General features: G+C 42.8%; 1 protein-coding gene across 20 annotated transcripts in view; it reads left to right on the top strand.

Moving 5' to 3' along the window:
- Positions 1–21191, top strand: part of ACTR3C (actin related protein 3C) — a 340014-nt gene that overhangs the window by 19678 nt on the left and 299145 nt on the right. For 19 of the 20 annotated variants that reach the window (XR_010159049.1, XR_010159050.1, XR_010159052.1 and 16 more), the window contains exons 2-6: positions 10234–10329; positions 12166–12273; positions 15992–16135; positions 19040–19213; positions 20723–20815. Coding sequence is in view for 8 of the 20 variants with exons in the window: in XM_054655288.2 (XP_054511263.1) it covers positions 10234–10329; positions 12166–12273; positions 15992–16135; positions 19040–19213; positions 20723–20815 (615 nt within the window). In the remaining 12 variants the exon portion in view is untranslated. Of the gene's footprint in view, positions 1–7400; positions 7438–10233; positions 10330–12165; positions 12274–15991; positions 16136–19039; positions 19214–20722; positions 20816–21191 lie in introns of all 20 variants that reach the window. The other variant, XM_063815791.1, reaches the window with a different exon arrangement.

The following is a 21191-nucleotide window of genomic DNA, read 5'->3' as shown; positions in this document are numbered from 1 at the left end:
ACTTGGTTAGGGTGACGAGAGCGGGGGAGTGTGGAGAGAGGAGGTCAGGCAGCCTTTGCACAGTGTAGACAGTGAGAGCCACGTGGCCAGTTTTGTGTTTTAGGGAGACTTTGTGGGCAGACACCTCTGGCACACAGAGTCTTGAAGATGACCCCATGTGAGGTGACAGGTGCCTCCGAGGAGGGCGTAGGGTGAGAATGGCAGGAGTGGGTGGAAGGGAGTTCTGTCATTTGCGAGGTTCTTAAAGTTATGTAAGGAGATATGTATAGTCAAAACCACCCATGAAAATCCTTTAGGAAGGGCCTGTTTATACAGCTCTGAGTCAGTGGGAGAAAATGGATTTTCCCTCAGCGTGGAGGAACTTTCTTCTGCACCAGCTGGGGTGGTTGACTTACATTTAGGAGTACAGTATGGTGTGTGGAAGCACACATTGTTTGTTAGGTTGCCCTCAGTCCAGCACTTTGCTCCCAGTCCCGGTATGTTGAAGCTGAGACCGCCTGAGAACAATCAAGCTCCCAGAGCCAGTACTCATTAAGGAGCCCGGGCAGACATTGTATTGAGCAATCAGGCTTCCAGAGCCAGTACTCATTAAGGAGCCCGGGCAGACATTGTATTGAGCAATCAGGCTTCCAGAGCCAGTACTCATTAAGGAGCCTGGGCAGACATTGTATCACTCATGGAGTTATTTCTCCTGCTCTCACATTTGGCCTCATTGTTCTGGCTTGTACCCTCACTAGCTTTGTATGCTGTTGTGTTTTTGGAGCATGTACAGTTGGTTGGGGTAAGTTACATATAGTTAGCAGAGATATACAGGAGGTAGAATTGATGGGTCTTAGTGATGAGAATTGGTAGCAGTTAAGAGAGAAATCTAGGATGACTCAGATTTTGAGATGGGGCAGTGCATGGATGATAATGTGATTGGTTAAGATGGGAAACATGAGAAGAAACTCACTTGAGGGAGGGAGGGAGGAGGAGGAAGGAGAGTTTGGTTTTGTACATGCTGAGGTCGAAGGGTCTGACTGGGCTACACAGGTAAAGAAGCCGAGGAGCAGCCAGCTCCAAGCAGCAGGTGTTGATGCAGGAGTCAGTAGCATTCACGTGTTGATAGTTGATGGAAAATTAACTCTGATTACTAAAAATAAAACGTACCATCCTTCGTATTTTAGAGATGAACCTACGAATACATGATTATCTTGAAATCTCTAGGTAAAGTTAGTGCTCTGTGAAATCATTTTCCTCATGAACCTGGTGAAATAAAAAAATGCTAGCCATAGCAGTGCCCTACATCTGAATCACAATTGCGTTATGTCCTAGTTTCCTTCCTGAATTCTTGAGAATGGTTAGACCTGCCTTGTGCACTTCACTAACCAGTGTAGACCTAGCCAGTGTAGACCTAGCCAGTGTAGACCTAGCCAGTGTAGAGGTCAGCTTTCTTGGATTTGCTAAGTCACCTCCTGCACGTACTTTCCAGCTTCCAGTATATTGTCGCCTCCTCTCCTATTCTCGCTTCCTTGAGGATTTGTATTTTTAAAAATGTTTCTTTACTGTAGTTTTAGAGGGGCATGGAGGTGGAGTAATATTAGATACATGTGTTCAATTTTCTATCTTTATCCAGAAATATGGGTTGGTTTTATGATAGTCATTATTCATTTTTAAATCAATACCAGGTGATAATTTTACCATTGTTATGAATAAAAATGTTTGTGTAGCTTGCATTCATTGATGCTTTGATCATATGCTTCTATATTTAAAAAACCAGATTATTCTCTTTCTCTTCTTCTCACTGCTGCACTTGACTAGTCTTAAAGAGAGAAAAAACCCCAGAAAAACTGGACATCTCCAATTTAGATCTTGTTATAAATAATAGTTTGAGAATAATACATTTGTCTCCTAAAGGAATAATTATAACATCAATAGTGGTGGATAGAGATGAAATGGGAGGTTGAGGAAGACGGAGGGTTTGTGATTGTGGTCCTCAGAACCCATAAGGATGTGGCCTGAATAACGTCGATTTTGATTCAAGAACCAGGAGAACATCATTATATTGTAAATCTTCCCTTAAATGGAAATACATAGATTTTAATTCTTCAAAGACAGTGAAATGTTTTTGGCAGCAAGTAATAGCAGTATAAAAGCAGTAGTTTAAAAAAGTTAAGGCCTTATTTTTCTTAAATAAATTTGCAGTAGAGTCCAGTGCTGATATGGCAGCTCTCTGGTGTGGCTAACAATCTCTCTACTCTAGTGTCTTGAATATATGGCTTTCATTCTAAGGATGCCTCATGATCACAAGTTGATTACTGCACCTCCAGCTATCACCTCTGTGTTCCAGGAAGGAAGAGGGTGTTAAGGGCAGGAGGCAAGTCTACTACTTGAGTCTACCTCAGCTTTGTAAGGAGCTTTCCTGGCAACCATACTCCAGCTTTTGTGTCTTACTGGCCTGAACTTACTTAGTCATCCCTGTCCACAAGGAAGTCTGGGAAATGCTTTTTTCTGGGCCTGTTGCCATTTCCCATCATAGATCAGTGGTCTGTCAGTCACAAACTTGCAGTGTTGGTAAGAGCAACTCAATGCCTGTCATAGTGGTGTCACTCAAAGGCATGAAGACAGTAGCAAGGGAGAGATTCAGCTGCTTTCACAACTCTGGCTGGATTTTACCTATGTGGAGAGTGTCACCCACGTTAGGGAGCCTCTGGCCAGGAGGAAGCTGTGGCAAGATGTGCTGCGTCTCCTGCTTGGCGTTGCCATCTTGCTGCCGTAAGTCTGTCTGTGGATAAAATACATTAGGAAATTGGGAAGTTAGATGAGGAGTTTGTGTGATCTTGCCCCACAGCCATAACTCGGAGTTTAACACTTCACATAGAGATCATTTCCCCCTTCACTACAGTAGAATTGTAAGTGTGGTATAGAAAATTTGGAAGATATCTGTGGGATTTTTATAGTCTTATCACATTAACATAGGTACTGTTGACATTTAGTATATTTTCATTTAATCTTTTTACCCATTTTTAAAATGATTTTACACCCAATATTATACTCCTCATTTCCTTACAGTTTTCATAACCCTTATTTTAACAGCTATATGATAATCTGTCTAGTAGGTATTTCCTGCTTAGCAGTTCCACTATTTTTAGTCATTTTCTTGGTTTTATAAGAAATAATGTAATCTTTGTGCATACAGTTTTTCCTGTATTTCGAGTCTTTTTTACTTAAAAAGAACTAGCAGTGTTTGATTATGGAGTTCAGCAGTGTTAGTGATTTTATGAGTCTCTGCACAGTGCGCCATTTCAGACTGCCGTCAGCACCGTACAAGAGGCTTGCTTTCTTCGTACTCTTGTCAGCATTAATATTATTTTTGATCATTTAATGGATTAAAATTTGCCATATGCTTTACATTTGCATTTTTGATAACTTTGACCTTATACATTTTTCCACATTAGTTAGTTGTATTTCCTCTTTTGCGAGCTATCTGTTCATGCCCTGTGCTCTTTTACATATCATTGTTTTATTGCTTTTCTTGTTGCTGTGATTTCTATGAACTTTGTTTTTACTTAACTTTTTTTTATTCTAAAATACACATAACAGAATTTATCATTTGAGCCATTTTTGAATGTACAGCTTGGTGGCATTAGGCACATACACAAATCATTGCCACCATCTGTCTCCAGAAGCCTTTTCATCTTCCCAAACTAAAACTCTGTCCCCGTTGAACACGAATTCTCTTTACTCCTTTACCTGCCCCTGGAATGCCCATTTTACTTTCTGTCTCTATACATTTGATGACTCTAGGGCCCTCATATAAATGGAATCATATAATATTTGTCCTTTTGTGACCAGCTTACTTCACTTAGCGTCTTCAAGCTTCATCCATGTTGAAGCATGTGCCAGGATTCCTTTCTTTTTAAGGCTGAATAATATTCCATTGTACATAGATACCACATTCTGCTTATTCTCTGGAAGCTTTCATATAATTAAGATAGAAAGCTTCTTTTGTTGTTATATTTGCAGCAGGTTAGTTTTACTCAGTTAATTTTTTGCCTTTCTCTTTTGGTTATTTCATTTGGACATCCATAACTTTAAATTTGTATGTTGGTAAAACCCATTTTCCTTTGATGTTTGTATTTAATCTTCATCCATCTGGGATTTATTTGGATCATCATTTCAAAGTTCTGGGTCTGAACTTAGACCCAGAGAGAATGCAGGGAGCCAGGGTTAATCTGATTCTTGTTGGTGATGTCTTCCTACAGGTCTGTTTTTGCTTCAGGTTAAATAGGCACCTCTTTGCTGGGAGGCAAGAAACCTTCCCCAGCTCTACTCAGAAATCTTCATACCTTCTTAACCTTTCTCTCCTGATACTTCCCCACCTCTACTCAGTTTAAATATTTTGTTTATTTCACTTATAATTATGCTTGGGTTCCTATTCAAGATGACAAACATAGGTTTCTTTAGTTAATATGTTATTTCTTCTGGAATGAGATACAGTATTGGCTATTATGGCTGTTTATTGAGTACTTCTATGTGCCCAGCCCCATTCTAAGTGTTTACAAGTATTAACTCATTTTTTAATGCCACCAACAACCCTCTGAGATAGGTGATGTTATTAGGCCCGCTTTTCAGATCGATAGGAGGTAGCTTAAGAGAGAGATTGTACACACTACTATTGGAATCTGCATCTCTTACTCATGTGCTTTAAATGAAGGAAATCTAAAGTAGTAATCGCTAACATTTATACTTCTAACTGTGTTCTGGGCACTTCACTGCTATTAGCAAATTTAATCTCCTCAGCCCGAGTAGGCGCATTGAAATAAATACCATGTTGTGGAGTGCTTTTTAGGTTCCCTATTTGCAGCCTGTGTTTGAGTATGACTTCATTATTCTCCCTTCCGCATTTTCAGATGGCTTCCTCTCTCCCATCCAGGAATTGATGGATTCTAATTACAGTGACTAAAACTTACTTGGGGCAGTGTGTTTGAACTTTTCACCAGCTGCTGTGCCAGAGTTTAAAGTGCCAGGCTAGTTGGTAGGTAGATTTGCTTGCTTGTTGTTTGAAGAAGTGATGCACACACAGTGCAGAACTGAAAAGGTGCTGGAAGATTTCTAGGGAGCGTGCCCCCCTCGCCTCTTTCCTGCCTAGAGGAAGCCGCCCTTACCCGTTCTTAGCCAGCTGATTGTTCATGTTCCAGGGGTGATTGTGTGTAGGCATATGGGTTAGCACACACTTGTTTTTGTTCTTTCTTTTTTTTTGTTTGTTTGTTTTTTTTGAGACGGAGTCTTGCTCTGTAGCCCAGGCTGGAGTGCAGTGGCACGATCTCAGCTCACCGCAACCTCCGCCTCCCGGGTTCAAGCAATTCCCCTGCCTCAAGCCTCCTGAGTAGCTAGGACTACAGGTATGTGCCACCAAGCCTGGCTAATTTTTGTATTTTTAGTAGAGATGGGGTTTCACTATGTTGGTCAGGCTGGTCTCAAACTCCTGACCTCATGATCCGCCCACCTCAGCCTCCTAAAGTGTTGGGATTATAGGTGTGAGCCACTGCGCCCGGCTAGCACACAGTTTTATTTTACACAAATGGTAACACAATATGTATACTGTTGCACACCTTGGATTTTTGAATTAAACTTTTTTTTTGGTTTAAATTGTAAAAAAAAAACCTAATACTATTTGTACCCTATTAGCCATTTTTAACTGTACAATTCTGTAATGTTAACTATATTCACACTGTTGTGTAAGAGATTCTAGAACTTTTCCATCTTGCAAAACTGAAACTCCGTACTCATTGAACGAGTCCCCATTATTTCCCCTCTCCCCCGACCTTGTTTTTTGTTTTTGAGATGGAGTTAACTCTTGTTGCCCAGGCTGGAGTACAGTGGCACCACCTCAGCTCACTGTAACCTCTGCCTCCCGGGTTTAAGCAATTCTGCTGCCTCAGCCACCCGACTGGCTGGGATTACAGGCGTGCACCACCAAGCCCAGCTAATTTTTGTATTTTTAGCAGAGATGGGGTTTCCCCATGTTGGCCAGGCTGGTCTTGAACTCCTGACCTCAGGTGATCCACCTGCCCCTGCCTCCCAATGTGCTGGGATTACAGGTGTGAGCCACACCACCCAGCCTGTTTTTTTGTTTTTTTTTTTTTTTTGAGAGGGGGTCTCTATGTTGTCCAAGCTGGAGTGCAGTGGCTATTCACAGGTGCAGTCATACAGCCACTACAGACAGCCTCGACCTCCTGGGCTGGAGTGATCCTCTTGCCTCAGCCTCCTGAGTAGCTGGGACTACAGGCACACACCCGTCTACCACACCTTGTTTTTTAAAAATAGTTTTTGGCCTGGCATGGTGGCTCATGCCTTGTAATCCCAGCCTTTGGGAGGCCGAAGTGGGGATCACTTGAGGTCAGGAGCTCGAGACCAGCCTGGCCAACATCGTGAAACCCTGTCTCTACTAAAAATACAAAACTTAACTGAGCGTGACGGCATGTGCCTGTAATCCCAGCTACTCTGGAGGCAGAGGCAGGAGAATTGCTTGAATTCTGGGAGGTGGAGTCTCCCAGAGATCCGAGATTGGGCTACTGCACTTGAGCCTGGTTGACAGAGTGAGACTCTGTCTCAAAAAAAAAAAAAAAAAAAAAAAAAGTTTTCATTACAAATTATTGAAGCAGAAGGATATTTAAGAATGTATACGGAATGGAGACACCTTTCTCTTTTTCACTTAACAATTCATCATAGAGATTGTTTCTTCATAGAGTTCATTTTTTTAAATTGTTCCAAAGTGTTTAGTGATGGGTATTTAGGTTGTTTCTGATCTTCTGATACAGACAATGTTGACTTTTTACCTTTCCAAGCTACTTTGTTTTAGTTGGGTCTCTTAACCTCAGAATGTAATTTGATTTTGTTTTTGTTTTTAACTGAGAGACTTTTAGTAGTTGAATTTCCCATTTGTATTTGCTGATAATTTTAGTGATAGCAACTCACTTCCATTGAACACATCTGTGTATCCAGTACTGCTCTAAGCACATTATTTAGACTGCCTTTAATCTTTCCACCTCTCTGAGCGGGGTACTAATTACCTGCACTTTACCCATGAGGAGACTCAGGGAGAAAGGAAATAGCTTACCAAGCCTAGTAAAGTGGAAGGCTGGGATTTGATCCCAGTCAGTTTGACTTCACATCTCTTAATCGGACTGGTATGGCATGCTACTGTGTGACAGATATGTTTGGTCTTAATTTAACTATTTTTTTTAAATGTTATGCTTCATGTTTTTAATGTATTTTATTTATGTATTAGTATTTTTTAACTGAAGACTTGTTTTTCTCTTTGCTTTGTATTGGGTGTGTGTTCTTGGTAATAATTAAAAGGACTCATGTTTGCATATTTTAGTATAATTTGATATATTTACCCTGTATTTGTTTAGGGGTAACTATCTCCTTCCTGCTGTAATCAGTGACCAGGTTGGTATTGCCACATGTTCTTGCCTCCCCTTCCTTCTCTCCACCACCTGCTTTTGATTAATGATGTTACTAAACTTATTCCAGTGTTAACATTTATAACTTTATGTTTACTAATGCCTCTGATACTTTATCAGTTTTAAATAATATCTTTTGATTTCACTGTAAGAGGCAAGTGTCTTTACACTCTCTCCTTCTTTCCTTGTGCACTGCTCAACTTGATAACATTTTTTTCCGTTAAAATTTATAACATTTACATTCTGTTCTTAATTCCCAGAAAATAAAAGTCTTTTTTTTTTTTTTTTGAGACGGAGTCTCACTCCATCTCCCAGGCTGGAATGCAGTGGTGCGATCTCAGCTCACTGCAACCTCCGCCTCCCACGTTCAAGCAATTCTCCTGCCTCAACCTCCCAAGTAGCTGGGACTACAGGTGCACACCACCATGCCTGGCTAATCTTTGTATTTTTAGTAGAGATGGGGTTTCCCCATGTTGGCCAGGCTGGTCTCAAACTCCTGACCTCAGGTGATCTGCCCGCCTCGGCCTCCCAAAGTGCTGGGATTACAGGCATGAGCCACTGTGCCCGGCCAAAGAAAAGTCTTTATTCCTACGTCTTAAATGGCTTCATTGCCCACCGTAAGTCTTTTGCTGGACTTTCTGCATTCTTCTTGAGTGGATAAAGTTTATCCTCTAATAGTTCATGAACCCATACATTTTGGCTCATGGGAATGAAATTTTCCAAGTTCTTGTATGTTTAAGGATATATATTTTTTCTCCTTAGTATTTTATTTTATTTTTTTTTAATTGACACATAATGTGCATATTTATGGGGTACAGAGTGAAGTTTTGATACATATAATGTGTGGTTATGAGATCAGGGTAATTAGCATATCCATCATCTCAAATATTAGATATTTTGATTTTGTAACATACTTGATTGACACTGTGGCCAGATATAGAATTCTTGGGTCGTATCTTCTTCCCTTGAAGACTCTAAGTGTGGCCCTATGTGTCCTAGTGTTAAATGTAGCCGTGTTGAAGGCTGAGGCTGATTGTACTTTCCCTGTCGTAGGGGTGTATTAGTCTACTCGGCTGCTATAATTTTGTTTATACCACAGGTTGGGTGGCTTAAACAGCAGACAGTTCGTTGTTTTCTCACAGTTCTGGAGGTTAGAAGTCCAAGATCGAGGTGCCGTCGGGGTTGGCTCCTGGCGCAGCCCTCTTCCTGGCTTGTATGTGGTCACCTTTCCTGCTGTGTCCTCACATGCCTTTCCCCGGTGTGAGCGTAGAGTGGGGAGAGAATAGGAGAGAGAGATTGATTTCTGGTGTCTCTTCCTTTTCTTAGAAGACCTTCCTCCAGTCCTATCAAATTAGGGCCCCGCCCCTATGACCTCAGGTAACCGTGATGACCTCTTGAAAGGCCCTATTTCCAATTATAGTACACTGGGAGTTAGGGCTTTAATGTATGAACTGGAGGTGGGGGGAGCACAGTTCATTCATAATAAAGGGTAATATATACGTTTTGCCCAAAGGTCCAGAGACTTTTTATTTTTTCAGTTTTAAATACGAGATATAGACCCATATTTGTTGACAAGGAAAAATGTTCATAGTATATTGTTGAATGAGAAAAATCAAGTTTATTTATTCTTTTTCTGTTTCTGTTGTCTGTCATTTCCTCCTGTTTGATGATGGTTATTGTTTTAAAATAGATACTTGGATTCTTGGAAATGTCTTTGGAAATTCTTGGGAATTTTTATCTGCTTTGTTTCAATATTTTTCCAGATATTTTTTTTTCATTCTTTTTGGAGATAGGATCTTGCTCTGTCACCCAGGTTGGAGTGCAGTGGCACAATCTTGGTTCATGTAGCCTTCACCTCTGAGGCTCAAGTGGTCCTACCTCAGCCCCCGAGTAGCTGCGATCACAGGCATGTGCCACCACACTTGGCTGACTTTTAAATTTTTTCATAGAGGTGGGGTCTCCCAATATTGCCCAGGCTGGTCTCAAACTCCTGGACTCAAGTGATCCTCCCTCCTCAGCCTCCTAAAGTGCTAGGATTATGGGTGTGAGCTACCACGCCTGCCCCTAGATATGTGTTTTTGTCTGCCATTTGTTTTTTCCTCTTTTCTCTGTCCCTTTTCTTCTTCTTTGAGTGTTTTTATATCACTGTTGGCTGGCTTCTTTGTGCCCCTTACTCGTCTCTGAATGAGCAGAGTTCTTCTGGACTAATGGCGTGTGGGTAGGCTGGGGAGGTCCTGGGCAGCGTCTGGGGGAAGCTGTGATCTGCCCTGGACTCTTCCCTTGCTGCTGGACTGCAAGGGTGCTTGGCCTAACCCTGCCTGCTCTGCCACCCTGTGGCTCCTCACACCGGCCTGACCTGAGCAAGGGCTTGCTGCTCCTCTGGCTCTCCTTTGCTGAGACCTGAAGTCACCAGTTCGCCTTTGATGTCCTCACTCGTCTTGGTTGTGTTTTCATAGCCCTTGGCAACTTGCTTCTGGGATATTCAGTTTCAGGGTGTTTAGGTGTTATGTTATTGAAGATAGAGTTTCTTTTTCTGTAACTTGTTCTAATTTGGGTGGGTAATAAGAACAGAGGCCTTCAGAGAAGTATTTACTCTGACGTCTTAAAGCTTTTAAGGCCCACGGCCAGATTTCTTTAATACACTTTGGGCATCCTCTGTCTGTAAAATTAGGGAATTGTATAATGTCCTCGCTAACATACTTTCAGGTTAACCTGTTTATGGTTCTGATGTATTTACATGAAATTCGGGTAAACACTAAATATAGTGAATGTTTTCTTACAGACAGAATCTCCACTCAATACACCAGAAAACAGAGAGTATCTTGCAGAAATTATGTTTGAATCATTTAACGTACCAGGACTCTACATTGCAGTTCAGGTAAAACCAGTTATGTTTGTGATTCCTAAAGCACCTGAGCTGTCTAGTAGCGGAAGAAATGGTATTTCCCAAGGTTCTCCGCTGGAAGACTGCGCTGTGCGTCCTTCCTTTTTCCACTCCCTCCCCCGTCCCCATGCCATTCAGGACTATAGGGAACGTGTCCCATGACTTTTCTTTTTATATTGATGCCATTTTTTGGTATAGACGTCGTCTGGCTCTTTTTACATGCATTAAAGTCTAATGCATTTTTATCTGGGTGACAAGATATAGGTGTAGATGTGCTTCTTCTTTTGGCATCTTTGACTTTGATCAGAAAAACAAAATAATTACCTTTAGAGGTTTCCCCTTTCTGATTTTGGGCTCTTATGAGTCCCAGTGTACTTGATTCTGAGGGACCCTGTGTTTTCATGAGCTCGCAGAACTTGTTCTGAAGCTGCGGTTCTTGATGTGATATTTTTTGGTTGCATTTGGTCATTATTTGCCTGCCACCTTATATAAGGGAATTGACTGAAATTTTGGGGAATAAATGAGATGGGTGTTGCCCAAATGTTTTCTGCATAATACTAGTCACTTCTAAGGAGGAGGAGGAGGAGGAGGAAAAGTTCCATAGAAAGATGAATTTGGGCGATGCTGCATCCTGCAGCTTTCTCGGGCTGATTCACAGCGCCTATCAGCACAGTCCAGGCTCTGAGGATTCCTGTGTCGAAATCTATGTATTCTAGCACTTCCAAATTCATTTAACTACAGATCTTCCCCCTGGCTAAGTTACTTATATTCCATGGCCTAGGGAAACACTTCAGGAGACATAAGACTGGTGGTTCTCAAAGTGGTCTGTGCAGCAAGTTTACCTGGAGAATGTTTTTTAGAAGCACAGATTTTGGGCTTCATCTTCGACCAGGGTTTTCCACCCTCAGTGCTTTGGGCTGGGTAGTCCTTTGTTGTGGGCGCCGCCGTGTGCATTGCAGGGAGCTTAGCAGCATCCCTGGCCTCTGCCCACTAGAAGACAGCAGCCCCACCTCAAGCCTCCCCGCCCCGACGAAGAAAATGGTACCAGATATTGTCAGATGTTCCCTTTGGGGCAACGTTTTCTGTGGTTGAAAAATTACCCTGTACCTTCCAGATTAGAATTTCTGGGTGTGAGGCCTAGTAATCTGTATTTTAAACAACTCCACAAGTGACCTTATTGCCAATCTGTGGCCCCACGCCGGAAACCAATGAATTAGAAATTAAAATCTTATGATTCTATAATGAAATATCTTTTTCACTGGCTTTTCTTTGTAAAACTTTAGTTTTTTTTCTTTCTTTCTTTTTTTTATTTTTGAGACAAGGTCTCACTGTGTTGTCCAGGCTGGAGTGCAGTGGTGCAATTATGGCTCACTCTAGCTGCGACCTGCTGGGATGAAGGGATCCTCCCACCTCAGTCTCCCAAGTAGCTGGGAGTACAGGTGCGTGTCACCACGCCTGGCTAATTTTTGTATTATTTGTAGAGATGGGGTTTCACCATGTTGCCCAGGCTGGTCTCGAACTCTTGGGTTCAAGTGATCTGCCTACCTTGGCCTCCCAAAGTGTTGGGATTACAGGCATGAGTCACCACAGTCAGCCACGTTTCTTTATTGAAAACTTGACTCCTATAGTTGTAAGTACTCAACATTTTCGTGTTAGTTGTCCAAGTTTGAATTGGAATTTGAGGGACAGGGGTTAGAGGATGGATAGGAAAAGGAAAGAGTTACTCAGACATATTAAGTAAGAGAGTTTGTTGATTGGACCTGGAAGGAGCAGGCAGGTGGCTTTAGAAAGAGTTCCTATGTGCGAGCGGTTTTCATGTCTTTTCTCCAGGCAGTGCTGGCCTTGGCGGCATCTTGGACATCTCGACAAGTGGGTGAACGTACGTTAACGGGGATAGTCATTGACAGCGGAGATGGAGTCACCCATGTTATCCCAGTGGTAAGCAGAATAGTTAATATATAAGTCTCTGTAGGCTTAACACCTGATTCGAGGTAAGGATGGAAATAATAAAAAAAAAAACCTCTTCTGTAATGAAAATACAATTTAGATGATAGTTGTACTTAGAAAGATAATAAAAGTTTTTTATTTTTTTGCCACCTTATATAAAGGAATTCCCCAAGTATGTGGGAAAGAATGAAAAGGATGGCCAATTATTGTGGCTTTGGCAATTTTCAATTCATGGTGGCATATTTTTACAGTCAGAATGTCAGAGAATGTCCAGGATGTCTCTGGATCTTCAGAGCCTCTGCTTGATCCCCGTGGGTGTAACATCAACAAGAACATTTTCCGGGGTTATTCCGACATGTTGGGAGATAGACACCGTTTTGGATGTTGAATTTGTAGGTGCAGTGCGTGGCCATTTGAAGGAGCACATCTGTATTCTCTGAAAAGATGTGAATGGCAACCAGCTCAAGCTTGGAAAAATTGCTTTTTGTTTTAAAAATTTATTTAAGGGCTGGGCGCGGTGGCTCACGCCTGTAATCCCAGCACTTTGGGAGGCCAAGGCGGGCGGATCACCTGAGGTCGGGAATTCGAGACCTGCCTGACCAACATGGAGAAACCCTGTCTCTACTAAAAATACAAAATTAGCCAGGTGTGGTGGTGCATGCCTGTCCCAGCTACCTGGGAGGCTGAGGCAGGAGAATCGCTTGAACCCGGGAGACGGAGGTTGCAGTGAGCCGAGATCGCGCCATTGCACCCCAGCCTGGGCAACAAGAGCGAAACTCCATCTCAAAAAAAAAAAAAAAAATTTAAAAGCCAAGAAGGGGAGATTGTACATTTTGGCTTGCAGAAGGCTCTGCAATACCACTTTTTGGTTTCAGAGAAGTGATTCCTAATTTGGGTTTCAAGAGATCTCTGAATTTTTCTTTTGGTCCAATGGACTATTTAAAGGAATTATCTTAAATTCATTTTTTTTGGAAAATGTATCAGAAGTGTCTGAAGAGGGTATTCAGAGGGAAGTCAGACTCATCCTGGTCTTTCTCCTTTGAGGTCTCCTCCTCAGGAACCACCATTGCTAGTTACTTCTGTTATGTTACAGATAATGTTTCTGCATATGTATATGGGGGGGTGTGTATGTGTATATATTTACATACACACAGCTCTTTTAAAATGCAAATTAGGATTTTCAAAAATCATTTAATTTAATTGAAAAAATGGTCACCATTTCATTTTGAGAAGGTGATGCGGTGATGTACTAATACTAATGCCTTTAATTCCTTGAAGGTTAGGTATCACTGCAGAGGAAAGGCTTAATGGTCGATGGGCCTACAGTCAGGGAGAAAAAAGCCAGGCTCCCGCCCCCATACCTTGTACTCCTGGCTATGTGTCCTTCCTGTGGGGAGGAGAGGTGGCTGCCCTGCCCTGTGAAGTGTGCTCTAGACTTGAGCCCCCTTCAAGCCAGTCTCAGCACTCCTTTCCGTGGATCTTGAGAAGAGTTAGTGCCCTGGGTGCAGAGCACTCACCAAGAACTCAGGCTGCCGTTTCCTCAGAGAGCTGCGCTGCTGAGATCCAAGATGAGGCCCCCGTAGGCCCCTGGCCTGCACCCCCTTTGGTTCTTTGCCTATTTCTTATGTCTGATTTAGGAAAAGGAAAGAAAATACATTTCACAGTGTGTCCAGGCCCACTAAGAAAGTTGTTTGAAAAGATTTTTAATCGTATCTTAGTTCAGTTTTTCCTCCAGCTATAAAAATTACATTAGTCATTGAAAATTTGGATAAAATAGACAAATTTGAAGAAATAAAATTACCTTTAAAGCCGCCCAAAGACCTATATTATACTTTTAGCTGTATAGTCTTTAAGCTCTTTTTCTTTTTTTTTGGAGATGGAGTTTCACTCTTGTTGTCCAGGCTGGAGTGCAATGGCACGATCTCGGCACACTGCAACCTCTGCCTCCCAGGTTCAAGCGATTCTCCTGCCTCAGCCTCCTGAGTAGCTGGGATTACAGGCATGCGCCACCATGCCTGACTAATTTGTATTTTTAGTAGAGATGGGGTTTCTCCATATTGGTCAGGCTGGTCTCGAACTCCCGACCTCAGGTGATCTGCCTGTCTTGGCCTCCCAAGGTGCTGGGATTACAGGCGTGAGCCACTATGCCCGGCCTAAGCTCTTTTTCTAAGACACGTGTGTGCACGCATGCGTGCACACACACACACACTTTAAACACAATTGGAATGTCTCATGTCTGGTTTGGGATTCTACATATAATACAATCCTAAGGTTATATTTTGCGTATTAATTTAACCCTAGTTTTTTTCTCTTGTGGTTAAATATTCTGTGAAAATACATTTAAGAAGTACATAATTTATTTTTCTGTTGTTGGACATGTATCTTGTTTTAATATTTTTACCACTGTCATGAGCTGATATTTATTTAACAGTATTTTAGAAAATATTACGTGTAATGCATAGAATATAGTAATTGTGAATAGTTTATGTGTTAGAAAGCTAATATTATTTTTATGGGTTTAAGTTGAGTTTTAGTAATTTATACTTTTATCTCCATCTTAAAATACTTTACAAATACGTGGACTCTGCAGAAAGGCTAAATCTTTTTTTGCTTCTAGAAGTTAGGTATATCAGAAAGAAACCATAGGAGGAATTCAGTAAGTTGTTCTTGCAACTTTACTGGTGACTAGATGCAGCTATTAGAATGAATACATCTGTAAAATGAAGTCAGCGTTTCACTTCTGTTCCCTTCTGTCTCACTTGGGGACTGTGGCACAGAAGCTGTGATGTGCTGTAACGTGAAACCTGAGTGTCTTTACTGGATGATCCAGCGGTGGGCGTTGTCCACTCTGACGGTCAGCATCCTGCTCATCCCCTGGAGAACAAGCTGGATGTGTGTCCAAGCCTGTGGCTCCTGTGGCAGGTCTGTGCCCACAGGAAGGCTGATGAGGGAGCTTTGGGCCCATCATTGCTGTGGGCATGTGGACACTTGACACTGGCCCTGCCATTGATCGGCCCAGGTCGTGGTCACCCTCCTTTCCTGGCCCCTCACAGACATGCCTTTACTGGCTTAGGGAGGCAGTGGAATGAGAGGCTCCCAGCCCCCAAAACCAGTGCTGTGTGCTCGACACACGCAGTTTCATCTGAACTGTATTATTGGCCCCAGCAGGGTATTGTTTGCCTCATACGATGGACAAACGCGCTGAGGCTGAAGCATGTGAAACTTGCAAATGTGGAGCTGGGATTTGAGTCCAGGTTGTTAGAATCTAAGCCCTGTGTATTAACCAAATTGCTGACTTTTAAACGTAAGTAGATTTATAGTTGGCTTAACAATTTATAAATAAAACTTTTTCCTTTTTGTTAGGGAAAGAACCTATTGGGTTTAGTGTTCTTACAGACAGCATTTCTTTTTGGAAATGAACTATCTTATGTGGTTTTTCTTTTCATATTCCTAATGAAATCATTTTGGTTGCTTTTGGAGAGTGTCAGGTTATTGGAATAATCTGGAATTTTGAATATTAATGGAATTGCTTATGCAGTCCTTTTGAAAGACCTTCTGTACTGAGCTTGCAGAGGGTGGGGATTCTGTCAATGCTTGTCAGTGCCGTGAGGGGCAGACAGGGAGGCTGAGGCAGGAAACCTCGTGAGTCCAGGCTGCTCTCCACCACGAAATCACTAACACAGCTGTTCTGCCTCCTCTTCTTCCCTAGGCAGAAGGTTATGTAATTGGAAGCTGCATCAAACACATCCCGATTGCCGGTAGAGATATTACGTATTTCATTCAACAGCTGCTAAGGGAGAGGGAGGTGGGAATCCCTCCTGAGCAGTCACTGGAGACCGCAAAAGCCATTAAGGTAAAAACAGGTGGGAAACCGGCCGGTTTGGGGGTGAGAGAGATGGTGTTCTGGACACTTCCCCTTGGTGCCATCATCCCTGCTCCTCCTTTCCATCCTCTCCCCTTCCCATGAGTGTGGGGCTTGATTTGTTTTACCCCTTAAGTGGGCTGAAGATGTAAAGCTTAACCTCTTCCAAACTAGATGCTCTGAGGTTCCAGCTGTCACTGAGAACAGCTTGGTAGCTGGTGCAGCGTACCAGCGTGCAGAGGCAGCATTGTTCAGCTGGAGCCTCACTGCTGGAGCCTCATCTACCAGAGCGCTCCTTCCATACTACCTCCATGCTTCGCTGTAGAATCAGGAGGCGACCACAGCAGCAGAACACTGCCACCCTAGGATCCAGAGCTATTGCACAAAATTCACACACAGGTGTGGCTGTGACGTGTGGCCATAAGCATCTTCTTCCTTTATGGCACAGTTTCTGAGTGTAGCGGAGCTTGATGGGGGTGAGCCTGACACCCACACTTCTCCTCACTGCCTTCCTCCCTTCTCAGCACCTTGTAACTGAGGCTGGCTGAAGGAAAGGAAGCACCAGAGATGATTCCCGAGGTGTTTTTAGGTCAGGAGGCACTGGCATGAGGCAGGCTCTGCAGTTGGGTATGACCTGCCCTGCTTTACCTGGGACCAGAGATTCCTGGGAAGGGGGCTCTCAGCGCTGAAATGGTGATGTGGGGAAGACGTGGTCCCTTCCATCTCAGGGGAAGGTTTCCTGAGGTATCATTAGACATTCTTTTTTAGACTAAAATATTTCCTAAGGGGTTACCTTCTCCTTTCTTTGCCTTTCCTCCATGGAAGAATATTTGACTATTTGATCCAAGCTCCCTTGCCACTCCAAATCTGTTAGAAATGTAAGTCAGAATTGAGCCCCTTCATAGTGGCTCACATCTATAATCCTAGGGCTTTGGGAGGCTGAGGCTGGAGCATTGCTTGAGGCCAGGGTTCGAAACTAGCCCAGGTGATATAGCGAGATCTCGTCTCTATTTCAAAAAAGAAAAAAAAAAAAAAAAAGAATTGAGCCTTTTGTTATTGATGCCCAGGGTCCACTCCAGTGAGTCTGAGTCCTCCCTATTTCCGCCAGGATTGCTGAGCAGCACTGCCAAGGAGGGGCTTTCCTGACCCTCATGCTGGGCCTTCAACTCTCCTCACGGGCTGTTGGGGTTCCAATTTGGACCCTGAAATCTGGGCTGATGTGCTCGATGTGACTGTGTGTCTCCCCCCAGTGAAGGCTGGGAGTAAAAGAGACTGTTCATAGCCTCCGAATCAGCTGCCCTGGCCCTGCTGTGTGGGGTAGCCCTGTTAGTTCTCACCTCACTTCTCTCTTTGAAGGAACAGATCCTGAAAGGTGTGGTTTAGAGCTCCCCCTGCTTCCCCTTACTGCCATGGCCTTCTGTGGTCGTGAACAGGCCTGAGGGAGTGTGTAACGTGAGCACACCACCCTTGCAGCATGAATCCTGAATCTTAAGGTTAAGCCTGTTACTCTGCACCCAACTCAATGGAAACATTTCCTAGGAAGCATTTGAGTTAAGTAAGCTGAGATGCTGTAGGATGTTGACGAGGCCTGTGAGGAGAACTGAATGCCTTTGTCTCCAGTCTTGGTAGATTTGAGGTTGTAATCAGCTGACCCTGTTTCTCTGTGTCATCAAAGAACACAGGGTTGTGTAACACTTCTTGCCTGTCAGTCTTCTTAAAATTCCGCTAGAGTATATCCAAGATACCCAGAAGATGGCATTAGAATATGTTTCAGGGATGCTAAGAAACTTTAAACTTAATACCACGAGAACGTCTTTGGAGGTCCTTGAGAGAGCCATTCCTTCCACGGTGTGCTCAGCGCCAGCTGGGCGGCCCACCTTGTGCTTCCCGTAGGCAGCAAGTATCTGGGGGTCACCTGCTGCTATGCTGAGGCCAACTCTAAGGACACATATCAACACAAAGGTGTCCAAGAACATTCATCTTACCAGATACCCAGGAAACACTTCGCATCCCTCAGGCTGCCTGTCGGTGCAGGGTGGGAATCGTTAGCAACTTCTCTCACAGCAGCAGCAGCAGCCTGGCGGCTTCAGTCCTCCCACCTGACTCTGCTTTTCCTTTCTTCCCCAGGACCTATCACTTTATAACCTACCATGTCATTTACTTATTATGGTTGCTTATTGTTTTCTGACTCCCAGCTAGAGTGTAATCTTGGCAGGGATCTGTGTGTTTCGCTACCTTGTGTATCCCAAGTGCCTAGACAATAAATCTGTGTTGATTGAGGGACTTAGAATACCCAGTCAACAAGGTACACTGTCTCTAGGCAAAGAGATGGTGTCAGTGGAGCTGATGACAGTGCTGTGGCCAGCTCCACACCAGATTAACAACCAGCAGGTTGACAGTGGCCACCCGGCTTGTGGCATGCTGGGACCCAAATGGGACCCAAAGAAGCCGCTGCAGTCAGGTTTAGGGTGTAGACAGTGCCGCACTCGGTAGTTGAGCTTGCAGCACGGGTCCGCTGGTCCAGTGTGGACCACAGTGAGGTGCCAGAGCAGGCCATAGGAGGCATCTGAGAGGAACAAGGCAAGACGAGGTGCTTTCTAGACACCTGTAGACATCATTTCAGATATGATAGCGATAGAATTGGATAGACCAAGGCTGAGATTAATAGCTGAGTTGCAGAGAAAGCAGACTTACCTGTCCGAAGTCTAAGTGTAACCATGTCTAACATGAAAGACGATGGAATGTGAGGCTTGATGCATATCCACACTAGAGTTACGGTGGGGGCGGTTCTGATCCCAGGGTGTGTTTGCTGCATGGGCTTCCTGGTTATTTGTCTGAGGGCAGAGACACTGGGCAGTTGTTAATGCCTGGCAACATCTTTGTGTGTGTATGCAGGAGAAATACTGTTACATTTGCCCCGATATAGTCAAGGAATCTGCCAAGTATGATGTGGATCCCCGGAAGTGGATCAAACAGTACACGGGTATCAATGCGATCAACCAGAAGAAGTTTGTTATAGACGTTGGTTACGAAAGATTCCTGGGACCTGAAATATTCTTTCACCCGGAGGTAAGATGTTTCTTTTTTTGTGTGCTCAAGTGTGTGGATGGAGCGATACTGCCACCCAGAGTGCAGAAAGAGCAGTTCCCAGCGAAGGGCCTGTGAGCAGGGTGGCCGGCATTCGGTCTCTCTGCATCCCCCGTGCAGTTTGTCTGCTTGACAGATTGTTCAGTTTGCCTCTCCGTAGAGCTGGTTATCTGTTTTAATAGTTAAGGATGGGTTATACCACAAATAGGAAGACTTTTAGGAGCAATAGATGACAATAGAATTAAAAGTAATCTCCAAGGGTTGTGGGTGGTCACATGCTAGCATTACAAGTAGCTACTCTCAAGGCCTGTGTGGAGGTTGCCTGTGCATAAGAGTGGGATAATATGTAACCTTTCTATCTTTGGTGATTGCCCTTCCTAACTTCTAATTTTAACCCTGGACAGTTGGTCCTGCTCTGTTCCCTGCTGCAAGTTAGGTAAAGCTTCTGTCTAAGGCCAGCATTTCTATTATTTAGATAATCTTAAGAATTAGAAATGTCATCATTTTAACTAGTAGTCATAAGGAATTATTAGTGCTTTTGCAGAAAGCAGTAATTAAGAGGCACATTTTAAGATTTACATATAATGCATTTTATTTATATTTTGGTATATATTCCTGGCTAATTCAGTTTATATTCAGTAGGTGGGTTACAAACTGCTGTTTGTTTTTAGATGTGTATATGACTATTTTGTACAGAGAAACAGCATAGAATGTGTTTCTCGCTAGTAATCTGAAGAATAAAATAACAATGATAATCTAGTGAATGCTCACTTTTAATAGTGTTGATTTGAAATGGACATAGAACAGTCAAATGTCCAGTGAACAGCTGGTGAGCAACTGAATATCCTCCTCCTTCCTGAGAGTGCACATTCAAGCTTACTTTGATTTTTAAAATATTTCAAATGAAATGTAATTGAGTTGAATTCGTTATACTTTAGCTTATTTAACTTATGGAATTGAATCTATGGCTGTTTATTCAATAACATGATTATCATGTGGATTGTTTCATGTTAAACACTTCTCATTAAACAAAACACTTCCCTGCATCTTCTAGACCAGGTTTAATTAATCTTTCATTGAACCTGTTTCTTTTTCCTTATATCCTAATTTTCTCATAATACGAATATTGTCAAATGATATGTCAAAGTCATGTTTCTCACTGCGTGTCACGTAGATCGTGCACATACTCTCCACTGCTCTTAGTAGACTGAATCACTGTGTATTCATGGGGTGGGGGTGGTCTGTCTGTGATGTTGTTGGTATTTTTTCTTCACTAAATCCATACATTTTACCTCATGAGGAGAAATGTGTCATCACCGCCCCACGCACACATAGTCACATGGGATTCATTTGACATATCCTTCATTCCAATGTGAATTCTTTTAAGTTATAATAAATTGTATATTTGTTAAAGTTACTTTAAAGGAGTGTTCATGTTGTTCTATTTGAGAGAAATGTGTAATGTTTCTTTTATATTGATACACAATTCAGTTTGCCAACCCAGACTTTATGGAGTCCATCTCAGACGTTGTTGATGAAGTAATACAGAACTGCCCCATCGATGTGCGGCGCCCGCTGTATAAGGTATGAGCTGCCTGGGTAAGGTACTTTGATTTCATTCCACAATTAAAGGCCCATAATTCTTAGAAGACGGTATTACTGTCTATTACTAGTAAATATCCCTGTTTCACCTTCTGTTTCATAGGATTTGTAAAAGACAATATAATTGTAAGAGAAAATGGAAATATGACTCAGTTAACTAGAATTTTTATTTTATTTTATTTTATTTTGGAGACGGAGTCTTGCTCTGTCACCCAGGCTGGAGTGCAGTGGTGCGATCTCAGCTCACTATAACCTCCGCCTCCTGGGTTCAAGCAATTCTCCTGCCTCAGCCTCCTGAGTAGCTGGGACTACAGGTGCACACCACCACGCCCAGTGAATTTTTTTGTGTGTGTTTCAG

Source organism: Pan troglodytes, chromosome 6 (assembly GCF_028858775.2).
Source record: "Pan troglodytes isolate AG18354 chromosome 6, NHGRI_mPanTro3-v2.0_pri, whole genome shotgun sequence".
In the NCBI taxonomy this organism is placed as follows: Eukaryota; Metazoa; Chordata; class Mammalia; order Primates; family Hominidae; genus Pan; species Pan troglodytes.
This window is presented reverse-complemented; position numbering and strand designations above follow the sequence as displayed.